This window comes from Hemicordylus capensis, chromosome 6 (genome assembly GCF_027244095.1).
Source record: "Hemicordylus capensis ecotype Gifberg chromosome 6, rHemCap1.1.pri, whole genome shotgun sequence".
In the NCBI taxonomy this organism is placed as follows: Eukaryota; Metazoa; Chordata; class Lepidosauria; order Squamata; family Cordylidae; genus Hemicordylus; species Hemicordylus capensis.
In genome coordinates this window covers 106,669,517-106,681,922 of record NC_069662.1, presented here as the reverse complement: position 1 = coordinate 106,681,922, position 12,406 = coordinate 106,669,517, and the positions used below count along the sequence as shown (strand labels likewise).

Below are 12,406 nucleotides of genomic sequence, written 5' to 3'. Positions count from 1 at the left end.
GTTGTAAGCATTTTAACACAGTTAAAATAAAAATATTACATTTCCACACAAAGTGTAAACTTAACCAACAGAAACATTTTCTTACATGCTCCAGACTACCCCAAGCAATGAGAAGTTTCAGTGTTTTGCTTCCTCTGGATAAGATAGCAGAACAGGGGTAGGCAACATTGGCTCTCCAGATATTGAACTACAACTCCCATCATCATCAACCACAATTTATTCTGGTTGGGAATGATGGGAACTATAGTTCATTAACAACTGGAGACAACATTGCCTACCTCTGCACTAAAGACACCAAAGATGATGTCTTTGTAATATTTACTTTCTTTACAAATAGAAAGAGAGCATAGTGTTTGTAAATAGACACAATTTCAATAAGCAACACATCCCCAAATGACACCTTGTGCAACTCTTATTGTAATCAAGCTGACTAAAACTATAATATCTCACTGATGATCAGTAGTTATAATAGCTTTTTTAAAAAATATGGCAATTTGCATGACTGAGTATCTGAGAGGGCTTTGCAAGATGTAGAGGTCATTCACACAACTAGGCGGCACTGTTCCTTCTAAGGCATGCGCACGTGTGCACGCTCACAAATTTTTAGATGCCTGTTCAGTTCATTTTAGATCCTGCTCAGGTTGAATCAGGAAGGCCCCATTCTGAATGCAGGTGCGCACACACTGCCTTGATACTGCCACTCAGAACAAAACTCATTCTGCACAGAGATGAAAAAAATTAGAGGGATCACTGCTGAGCAGCAAGCAGGCAGTTGCAGGATGTGGGGGAAGGCTGGTTAAACTCACCTTCCCCCCCAGACGATGGCTGTAAAGCTGGGAGCGCAGAATGCTGGGAGCGCAGAATGTGCTTCCAGACAGTCTGCACTGTGTGCTGCAGCATGGAGCTCCGGAGGCCAGGGCGATGCATACCGGCCTCCAGATATCCCACAACGCACCGTATGACATGCGTGATGCATGGGGGGGGGGTGGATTGCCTCAGGAGATGGACGCCCTAGGCACCCATCTCTATGTTCGCTTGGGCTAAACATAGCCCCAGTGAACACACAATTCCGGCACCTGGATTAAGGGTTCACTCAAGCCCTTAACCATGGCTAAGAGCCGGGTTTGAAAGCGGGTCTAGGTGGCACTGTCCCGCCAGGTTTGGGCCCAATCTTGGCGGTTCTCACATGCAGCATAACCCAGGCTGTGCTTCCCTAGCCTGTGTTAGGGTGTGTATGAGAATAGCCTCACAATCTATTTAAATGTTTGGGGAAGCAGCAAGAAACTTATCAATTGCCCTGCTTTGCAACTTGAAGATTTATGCTGTACTTTAAAATCACTGATGAAGCAGCTATAGCTTCTCTTATCCTTGTAAAAAGCAAGGCTCAACATGTGTTGCACAGCAATCAGTGCTGGAGAACAGATCCAATAGAAGAACAAGTGGCACGACTGGTAGCTTTTAGTCTCCCACTCAGTCAGCAGTTTTCCAGGGTTGCAATCTGGTTATCCTATCCTATTATTATCATTATTTATTTATTTATTCGATTTCTATACCGCCCTTCCAAAAATGGCTCAGGGTGGTTTACATAGAGAAATAATAAATAAATAAGATGGATCCCTGTCCCCAAAGGGCTCACAATCTAAAAAGATAGATACCATCCTAACAGATAGATAACATTTTTTGGTTGGAATGCTCATATTAGAATGTTTAAGTATTATAAAAATATTGAAGTGAAATATCTTGATCATACCTGTTTGTGAGCCTCCCAGCTTCTCTTCACCCATTTTGCCTTGCTTTACTGAGTCTTGCGGACCTTCTCCACCTTCAGCCTCTCCATCCAGTCTGAGCTTACGGTTTTGCTAAGTCTTACCAAAGCTTCTTTCATTACTATCTCCAATTTCCATTTGTCCCTCACAGGAGTTCTAGCATCTTCCTAACTGAGGACTTGGTTTTGCCTCCCCTGAGCATCATATTAAGTCTAAGGTAACTCTTTCACTTGTAGCATCCATAGTTATTAGTCTGCTCTTATCTTCTGTCCACTGACCTGCAATAAAAGGCTACCACCCTGTTGACTACCATGTGCTAAGGAGACAAAAACATTTTTGCAGCTATTTTTTAATCACAGCCTTTATTCCAAGAATGGTCACTTTGTTATACTTTGAAAAATGTAAGAAAACCAAATCATGAAGGAAAATATATTTGCTGTCTTTTTATTAATGTTTCCCCGTGTGATGCCCTCTTCTCCCCAAAGGGATAATGCAGTAGGCTTGTGCCCGAAACGTTTCGGAGGCTATTATGAAGGCCTCCAAAACGTTTCGGCGCTGGGGGCAGTTTCTGCAGAAGAGCGCGCACGCACGACGGGCGCACACGTGCTCGCCACTTCCGGCCAATGGGGAAAATGGGGCGGCAGGGAGGAACACTGCCGCCCCAAGGGGCTTAAAATCAACAGCGCGCCGGCAGGGGAAATGCGGTGGGAGGGGTGAGTACATCCTCCCCCGCCCTTAAAGTGCTACTCCCGTCGGCGCTGAAGATTTTCGTGCACATCCCTATAATGCAGCATCAGAAGAACTTGCCAAGGATCCAGGATCCATAGAGACACCTAGACGGATGCTTCAACAGGTTTATTCAACAATGAGCAGTAATGACCCTGCCTGCTTCCTCTTGCTGTCCTCCCCATCCCCCATGTTCTCTAGGGCTCATTATGTCTTGTCCGTAGCACTAGGGGACTTGTTCACTCTTGCTGTAGGGATGTGCACAAAACCAACTTGGCCTGTTTGGTTCGAATTCGAACCAGCTTCAAACCAGGGTGGGTAGGTTTGATTTCGGTTTTGCTTGAACCCCCACTGGTTCTGTTCAAATTTGAACCGATTCTAAAAGGTTCTACATAGGGTATAATGGGGACTCGAACTGGCCCATTATTCCCTATGTGAAGCACCTAGGGGCACAAGACTGGGGTGGTGAGTGGTAGGCACCCAGGAGTGCCTACCACCCACCAGCCCCAAGTTGGTAGGGTTTACGTTTTTTTCAATGCAATGAATAGGAGCCTCTCCCCCAGTCATATAAGTAGAACAGTGTGTAACCTGACATACTGACCTTAATTGCTGTGAACTCAGAGTTCACAGCAATTAGGGTCACAAAGTACTCATTACATTGGAACAGGCTATAATCTTTTTAAATATATATATTAAATAAACCGTAAACCAACTTGGGGCTCCCTATGGGGAGTTGTGCCCATACCTGCCATGCCCCCAAACCCAATTTGGGGTGCCCAGGCACCCCTCAAAGGGGGGTGATGGAGCTGCCTCAAATCCCCATTATTCCCTATGGGAGAAATGCAAAAATTGGAAAAAAATCTTCAAAAATCCATTAATAATCGCAGGAGTATCTGATTGCTTTGAATTTCAGTGGGTGGTAGGCACCGAGGGGTTTGTGCCCCTAGGTGCTCCACATAGGGAATAATGGGCCGGTTCGTGTTCCCATTATACTCTATGAGGGAAATCCATTTTTTCCTTCAAAAATTCATTAAAAATCATAGGAGTGTCCGATTGCTTTGGGGTTTGGGTGGTAGTTGGCACCCATGGGTGCCTAGCACCCAACCAAGTTTTGGAAGCTCGAACCAGTTCAAACCGGTTAAAATAGAACCACACTCTGTTTGGTTTGAACTTGGACTGGCATTGCCAATTCAGTGCCCTTTTGGGTTCAAGTCCGAACTTTTGAACTGAACTGGTTGAAATTCAAACGTGTTTGCACATCCCTATCTTGCTGTTCATACCAGCTGTCACCTCTTTTCTTCAGAACAGGCTGTTGATTTAACATGTCTGCCCCAGAGATACTGAGCTATCTCCTGCTGTAACAGGCAGCTGGCATCCTCCTCCTCCTGCAGACCAAAAGGTGTGGCAGAGCAGAGTTTCTGTCTCCAGATGCAGCAGATAAGCCGGCCTTTCTGCCATCTCCTATCCAGTAATCACTGGGCACCACATACTGCCTTTGGTGTGGCCAAGATGGCGATGTGAAAGCAGGTGGTCCTGTTAGCTATGTTCAGTGGGATTTTTTTTTCTTTTGCCCATATGTTTGGATTTTCAAACCTTTTTAATGTGGTTTTATATAGACTCTCTTAGAAGAGGAGTTATTTAGGGTTTTTCCCTCCCCTTCCTGTTTAAATTCTGCCCTTCTGTTTGCATTTTGTTTCCCAGAGGAATTATGCACTTAATCAGGCGGAGCACAGTTGATCAGCTGGCTGGCTGGCTGATTGCTTAGATTTTGTTTTTTTCTTGGATAATTTGGTTTTTACTAAAGGACAACAGATTTTTTTCTGTCAAACTTTTGAGTGAAACTAAACAGGTGGCCAAAAAAAAAAGAAGAAGAAGAAGAAGCAGTGCATCTGCCCAGAAATCAGAAATAAGCTTTTTATTTCGATCAATGACCAGAATAAGAAAAAGAGAGAGAGAGACATCATAAAATGGCAATACGCAGCTTGCATGCAATGTAACTTCTGCCCAGAAGTGCAATGACAGGTGAAAACTTCAAAGTGAACACGTCTGGATACATTTATGGCAACGAAGGATAGTAAGACACCAAAAGAACCTGTAAGTTTGAACCACCCTGTTTCCACATTGAATAGATTTTAATAGATTTGCACTCTTGGGGCAACAGGAGCTTAAGCTAATTCAAGCAGCAACAGTTATCAAAGAAAGACAGTTGCAGGGGGATAATACCTTGGTCAGTGATAAAGAGCTTTTAATGAACCTATCTCCTGCACCAGTTGGAGGGCTGGATCCAGGCGAGTGCCCCAGGTTATTGGTAGATTTTATCAGAGATGGATTTTTATTAACAGCTTAGACCATTCCTGCAATATTTGAAAATTTAAACTCAATTAGCCAAAAGGTTGATTGTATTATGACTTCAGTTGACGCCCTTTTGCAAAACCATTCATCTAGTACAGCTAGCTTGATCACAAAGACTTCTGTGAACAGAAATGTGGTGGGCATAGGGACTGACTCCAGGAAGAAGTCTGGTACCAGAATTCTTCAGACTAAACAGGTTGCACTTTGGATAATTATTAATAAATACAATGTGGGAAGGTGTTGGTCCACCCGGAAGGATATAACATTCTCTTTAGGTCCATTACTTCATTGTCACTCTCAGAGTGTTGATATCTTAGATATTGAATGGTTGCCCTCTTCTCCAAAGTGCAGAAGAATTCTGTTAACTTTCAGTCAATCTACTGTTCCTTTGCTGCTTTTCAAAATGAGAGCTTTTCTGCCTGCCTATCAAATCTTTCCTGCCCATGTATTTCAAAACACTTTCATCTTCCCATTACTACTGACAAGGGTTAATACTTTAAGATCTCCCAACAGACATCCAGACTGAATTTGCCCACTGTGGAAAAGCGTGCTCCTGCAGCCAGCTGCCAAGAAAGTTTCACATAAACAAGGTATTACAGTTGAAACTCTGGACAGTCTTCAGGGGGATAGCTTAATCTTCTCTTCAGATAATTTGGCAAAGGAGATGCAGCAAGGAATAAATGAAATCAGTAAAAAATTGCTAAATCTCAAACAGACTCTGTCATCAGTTCAAACAACTGTGAGTCCTCTTACAAAAATTGGTCAACACCAAGCTGAGTATAAGTCATTTGATAACTCCGGAATTTCAACTCCTGGCAGAACAGAGGTTGTAAGGAAACATGATCAATTTGCTTTAACCAATATCTCCCTAGACAAGGACTTGATAAAGCTTTTGAACTCTGAATTTATACAGATGGATCCTCTTACTGGATGTTCTGTTATCCTAGAAGATGTGTCTGCTAACAAACAGTTAAATGTGGGGGAGGATATTTTCTGAAACCTGCTGAGCTCGTGGAGAGGAGCTCTATTCATGAAGCAGAGTTCCTGGCGAAGTTATGGTTGGTGCATGTGAGACAATTGAGCCAGGAGATAAAAGATGTGGATGGGCTTGATACAGAAGTTCTCAGTCCTACAGCACTGCATTTGGAGCATCCCGAGACCCAGGATGGGAAGCCTATAGTAAGACTCTTTACTTCTGATTCAACATATATTTCTAAGACATTCCTTGCAAATCCAGCATAGTGTAGTGGTTAGTGTTGGACTAGGATCGGGAAGTGTGAGGATAAAAATAAGCATATACACTGCTCTGAGCTCCTTGGAGGAAGAACAGGATATAAATGTTAAAAATAAAATTAATAATAATAATAAATCAAAACCATCCAACAAGAATAGCTCCAGAGAGCACTCAGAGGCACTCCAATGCAGATTTTATGGAACCAGAGGGAAATCAGCAATTCCCCTCTGAGCCTATTTCATTATTGGAAAAGTTGGAGGACCTTCTGGGGCCCCTTCTGTCTTTGCCTGAACTTATAGAATCTTCGAAGAAGGATCAATCCATTCCCAAGACGCCTTTCATCAGGCCTCCAAATAATGGAGCAATCTCCCCAGGGGTGTCTGCCCAATGGAGTCTGATAAGGCCCTGAGCTCTACTAATCCGGTTCAGCAATTAAATCCACCTGAAGAGCAGGCTTCTGTCTCAGCCACTGCTGAATTACCTAAGTGACATTTATCAGATCAGCATGGACTTTCCCTATGCACATGGAATGTAGCCGGTTGGGCGTGTAAATCTAGATATATTTCTTTTATAGAATTCCTGTCTAAATTCAATATTCTTTTTCTGCAGGAGACTTGGGCCATGGATAAGATTGAGGTGGATAGTTTTTATGTACAATATGTCAATGCCCTACCCAGCGAAAAGCGGGGTAGACCCAAAGGAGGACTGGCCCTATTAATTGCAACAAGAATTCATGTGAAGATTACACTCATGCCCTTTCATGTCCAGTGGGTGACTGCAGTTTTACTGCAATTTAACCACGTTCAGTTGGTTCAGATTAATATATACTTAACCCCTCTGTGTAAGCATTCCCAGGTAGGGCAGCAATGGCAAAGCCTAGGTAAATATCTAGAGGAATTCATTGAGGCCAACCCCCTAGTTTATATTCTAGTGGGAGGTGATTTCAATACAATGGGCCTCCAGACGGTGGAAACAAAAGCATGGATTTTACTTCTCACTTATTGGCTTAGGATCCATTTCTCCCCTCTGGGATTGATCCGTCTTATGTTGGCCGATAGGTTTCAATCCACCTGGACACGAGCACTGATGGGTAAACTGTCATCACTTGGCCTTTCTGCTGAACATTTGTCATTACTAGATTACAATCAAGCCAAGGAGATCCTCAAACAGAGGGTCTTGGACACTGAACATCAGAATGATTTAAGCTTCATCCCAGAGACCACAAGTGGGCGCCTTGGTGACTTTAACCGAGAATCTGCTAGCTAGCTATTGTCCCTTTCTTCACTGAGCCATCACAGGATATTCCTCAGAGCAAGATATGATTCCTTACTGTCAGCAGTTTTATCTGGAAGGTTTCTGAAAACCCCTGTGGCTCAGGTGAGGTTAAATCTGTCCATCATGTGCTTCTCTTTTGTCCTTTTTATAATGATATCCGGTGCAGTCTTATTTCTCCCTTGCTATCATGCTTTCCCAGCCAGACTGTTGCATTTTACATCACACTTATTGCAGATAAGTAACCTTCTATCACCTACAAAGTTGCCAAATTTTGTGCAGCTGCTATTAAGATCTCTCAACAGCTAATTTCCAGCCCTTCCTTTTAGATGCTGTTACAAGAGGCTTCTATGTTGGTGTATTCTGCATGATTTAATTCTCATTTGAATGCAGTATCATCTGTTTGTATATATAACTGATCAATGATCGTAATAAAGCTATTCATTAATTCATTCACATGCTGTCTTCCTATTTTGGCACAGTTCTTCAGCAACCTGTAGGTGTTTTAGTTTAACCCTCGACATATTACATACTAGCTAACTGTTGCTGTGGTTTTCATTAAGCTGCACGAGTTAACTTCCCCTCCCTTTTGATAGCTTTACTGGGGCTTTATGTTCGTGTGTGAGATCTTTACCTGGGGTATTTTTTAAAAAAATTGTGTTCAACTGATACTATTCTTTCCTTTATATTTCAGATGAAATAGATATTCTACAGCCTCTGCCTTCTATACAAGTGAAAAATCTGTTATATATGGATTCAGATAATTTTTATTTAGACAAAGTGTGGGTACAATGTGAGAACAGCAGTTGTTTAAAATGGAGACTCTTATCAAATGATGATAGAGCACAAGTTGATCTCAATGCACCATGGTATTGTTATATGAACACTGATCCATCCTTTAATAAATGTTCTGTTTCTGAAGAAGATTTTCCTGAGGAGTCTCAATTTCTGAAACATGGATTAAAGTATGTCTATTCAAAGCTTCCTTTAGGAAGCTTAGTTTTGGTGAAAATGTGGACATGGCCAAGGTGAGCCTTTAAAAAGTTAAGTTTAATTGTGGAAAATACATGAGGCATGGGTTCACTCTGTAGTTAAAATGCATTGTGATGAGAATTAAAAACAATTCTGCTCTTGAAAAGCGAGGAACAAAGGATTTTCTGTTCTACTTCAGTTATTGTGTTCTGACATTTTCTAAAGTCATCTTTAGGAAAAATTATATCAGTGACCAAGATCCAGACTAACATTGTACATGTAGATTAATGTTTCAAATGCGCGATGGGGAAGAGGTATTTTTGTGGATCCTCTCCTCCCCTCTGCATCTGCCTGTGCCTCCTGAAAATATGTCCCATAGTGTCTCAAATCTGCAGGGTTGTATTTTGGGGCAGCACTGAAGATTGCAGAGGGAAAAGGAAGGATCAGCAAAAATCACCCCTTCCTCATTGCATGTGTGAAATGTTATTCTGCATGCTCAGCGTTCGTCTGGATGTTGGTCAGCAACTTTTGGAAGAAAAACTAGATGAAAGGGCAAATTTAAGAGCAAATTCAGTGTTTTTGCCTTTAGTAATGGTTGATAGTCAAATATAGTTCATAATAAACAAATACAAACAAATATTACCTTCAAACTCAAGGCAAGAAATGGAAAAGCACTAGGATCATTTTGGAAGTCAAATTAAATTGTCATATAATTTAATCTCTGGCAACTTTTAAAAAGGCATTGAAGACACATTTATTCACCCAGACTTTTAATTAAATTTATTGTTCTAATATTTTAATGTTGGGTTATAAATGATGTTAATTGTTTAATTGATTTTAATGTTTAAATAATTTTAATTGTAAACCATCCAGAGATACAAGTTTTGAGCGGTATAGGAATATGTTAAACAAATAAATAAATAAATATAATCCTGTTAAATAATATCCCACTATTGACATGGCTTTTTGAGGGGGAGGGAAGTGTGTGTGTGTGTGTGTGTGTGTGTGTGTGTGTGTGTGCATCTAGAAAGAGAATGCTTGTGTATATATATGTACATATTCTTTCTCTAAGCTGTTCTTTAAAATATATTTTATTTTAAGATGGCCTGCCATTATTTGTCCTGATCCTCTTAATGGACATCATGTGACATATGACTCGGATGGAGATGTTGAAAGTCATCATGTAGAATTTCTGGGGAAACCCCATTCCAGGGACTGGTCTACCATAAAATACATTGACCATTATCCTAGACCATTTAAGGTAGGAACTCTAAAAGATTCATACTTCTTTTCATATAGATTGTGAGGTTAAAGACCATGTGTTTCATATCAGATAAATATGAACTGTTCTGAGCAGCCCAGGTAACAAAAAATATTATTCAGGTAACCAAGATATTTGGGAAATGAGAACGTTCTGTGAAGGGCTGCTTAAGGTGCTATGATGAAAACTGTGGTTTATTGTACTGAGAACAAGTTGTGTGCCCATATGCACCTTCACCCCCCTCCCCTTTCCTTCAGCCCTCACATGCACAGCTAAATTGAAAGTTTCCTGATTTATTAAACCACCTTTCATATGACATCTGCACTGGAAACTGGTTTGGTATCCTGATTTGCTGGGAGCACTGAAACCACAGTTTCCTGGATTGGACATTATGAGAAGCTGTGGTTCAACAAACCAGAAAGTGTTCAGTTTAGCTAGGCACATAAGGGGAGAAAGAAAGGGGAAGGGGGGGAAACAGGCTCATTCCACAGTTAGTAAGACCACGATAATTATGCCTGAACTAGGTCAAAATCTTTCATCTCCAGTGTTGTTTTCTGTAAAACCACTATCCCTGATCCATAGATCCCCGTGTATGTTTGTTTAACACATTTATATACCACCTTATATATTTATATACCACAATCTCAGGGTGGTTTAAAAATTAAACAAACAGCAACTAAAATCTAAAAATCATATAAAATAGGTTGAAATTATCATAAATAAAACATTAAGACATCAAAAAACATTTTATTAAAACAAAAGCCTGATGAAACGTGTGTTTTCAAAAGCCTTTTAAGCAGCCTACACCTGTCAAACAAATGGTCAATAATGAAAGCATTGATCACCTGTTAGAATACTAGACGATATCAATCTGTGTAGACAGTACTGAGCTAGATAGAGCCATGGTCTTACTCGATATAAGGCAGCTTCCTATGTTCTTAAATACAATTTCTCTGATGAGTGCTGTCAGAATTGACTGTACCAGCCATTTGTTAGGGAATGCTGGAAAGGATCATAGTGCATGCATATCTCATAAAGGACAGTAAAATGCAAATTGTAGCTTGCATGGATAAATGCTGAAACTGGAGAATTACAGATCATTCCTTACTTTTGGCTCAAGGGATTTAGCTTTTGGAATGCAATGCATGCTTTGTTTGTCTGGGTCTTTAATGCATGCTTTGTTGTCCATCTGACTGGAGATCGCTTGAGTGCACCACTCTCATGGTGCAGTGCATTGTGGGATATCCGGAGGCTGGGATGCATCATCTGGGAGCATAGTCCGCACTCCCAGAAACATGTTTGTGCTCGCCAGGGGAGGAAGGTGAGTTTGAGCAGCCTTACCCCCTCCCCCACGCCCAGCCGGCTGTGTGAATGTCCCCAACAAGTTGCATCCAGAGGTTTCCTTTTTCTGATGGAAGGTCTCCTTCAGTTTTCAAACTATTTAGTGATGTCTTAATGGGAGAACCTAAAGCAAATCCAACTGAAAACATAATGAGAAAACTGTCTTGTTATCAGCATTGTCCCTAGTCTACTTTTAATGTTGATACATTAAATAATACTAAAAATACCATAGGCCTGTTTATATGTTACAGGTTTTCTCTATGATGTAGATATATAGGTATTGTTGTGGCCACCCTGGCTACCACATTGGACCTGGAGCTACAAATCCAAAAATATGTTAAATCAAGGCCTATGTCTTATTCTACTTTATTAAGAAATCAATTGATGCCTGAACTCTGAGTGAAATGACCAACTCCTAAGAGACAAGCCAAATTTTCTGGACTTTGTTCTCAATTAATGGCTTTGGGGAAAGCTAGAAGCCAATCATGCCTTTCCTCTAGCAGAACGTTTACAATAGTCAAATAACAGAGCAGAGCTCTGTGTGACCTGGCCATTGCTGTAAGAAACAAGCCGAAATGTTGGTGCTTTGTTATCTGGTGAATTGCCTTGGGAAGACAGGAGATAATCCTGTCTTTCCTCTGAAAAAATATTTGCAATGTTGATGTAACCTGCGATATTTTAATCGGATGCATTGTCTAGCCTCACGCATATATCCTCTTGCTGTTACTTTGGAATGTTTTTAGAATTACACACTGGGTAGATTTACACAAGAAGTGATCTAATTGCTGTCTCACACACATAGCTTAAGCTCTCCCTTCTTCCTTCTTAACACCTTTGACTTTTAAGATTCTTTGAGGCAAGACAACAGAAAGTCGGTGGACAGGAGATGGCCCTCAGAGATGCAGATTTGTTTTGGGAATTTCAGTAGAACAGATTTGTCCCAATAACAGTTAATGACAACAGGAGATGGAATTCATACTGATCCGATCAATAATTGTCAGGAGACAGGATCCAGAGGATAACAGCAATTTACACCTTTTGAGATTCAGGAAGGATTCTGATATTTCGAATAGACTCTATGTTGCTATTATAAGTCAGCTTTCTGGGCATAGCTTCAGCAGTCTTTACCTAACAAGCAATACTTGCTCATATGTGCACCTCAAGTGCCTGCTATCTAGCTGTGGAGCTAGCAGAGGCCTGGGACCTGCAGACAAGAGACTGCTCAGTGATTATTGCCGCAGGGTGAAGAATCAAGGGCTAACTCTGTCTGTGAACCCCAGCACCAGCAATCCACCGGAAGCCCTGATGGCAATGCTCTCCAGCATTGACTCAGGCTATGCACACTTGCTGTCTCAAGCGAGATCCGGTAATATGCCTCTCTCAAGTACCAGCCTTTGCCTCCAACCTCCCTCCCCTTCACTAAACCCTGGTGCTCTGCCATTCCCCCTTCCAAGCAACTTCCCTTCTCCTTTCCAGTCTCTC

The 12,406-nt window shown here is 41.4% G+C and overlaps 1 protein-coding gene across 18 annotated transcripts in view; it reads left to right on the top strand.

Annotated features, from left to right (window-relative positions):
- ZCWPW2 (zinc finger CW-type and PWWP domain containing 2) overlaps positions 1–12,406 on the top strand; it is a 76,237-nt gene that overhangs the window by 2,527 nt on the left and 61,304 nt on the right. For 8 of the 18 annotated variants that reach the window (XM_053264803.1, XM_053264788.1, XM_053264790.1 and 5 more), the window contains exons 2-3: positions 8,045–8,378; positions 9,424–9,583. In XM_053264803.1, coding sequence (XP_053120778.1) covers positions 8,101–8,378; positions 9,424–9,583 — 438 coding nt within the window. In that variant the 5' untranslated portion in view covers positions 8,045–8,100. Of the gene's footprint in view, positions 1–1,917; positions 1,984–4,193; positions 4,587–5,357; positions 7,456–8,044; positions 8,379–9,423; positions 9,584–12,406 lie in introns of those variants that run through there. The other 10 variants (XM_053264801.1, XM_053264792.1, XM_053264802.1 and 7 more) reach the window with 8 other exon arrangements.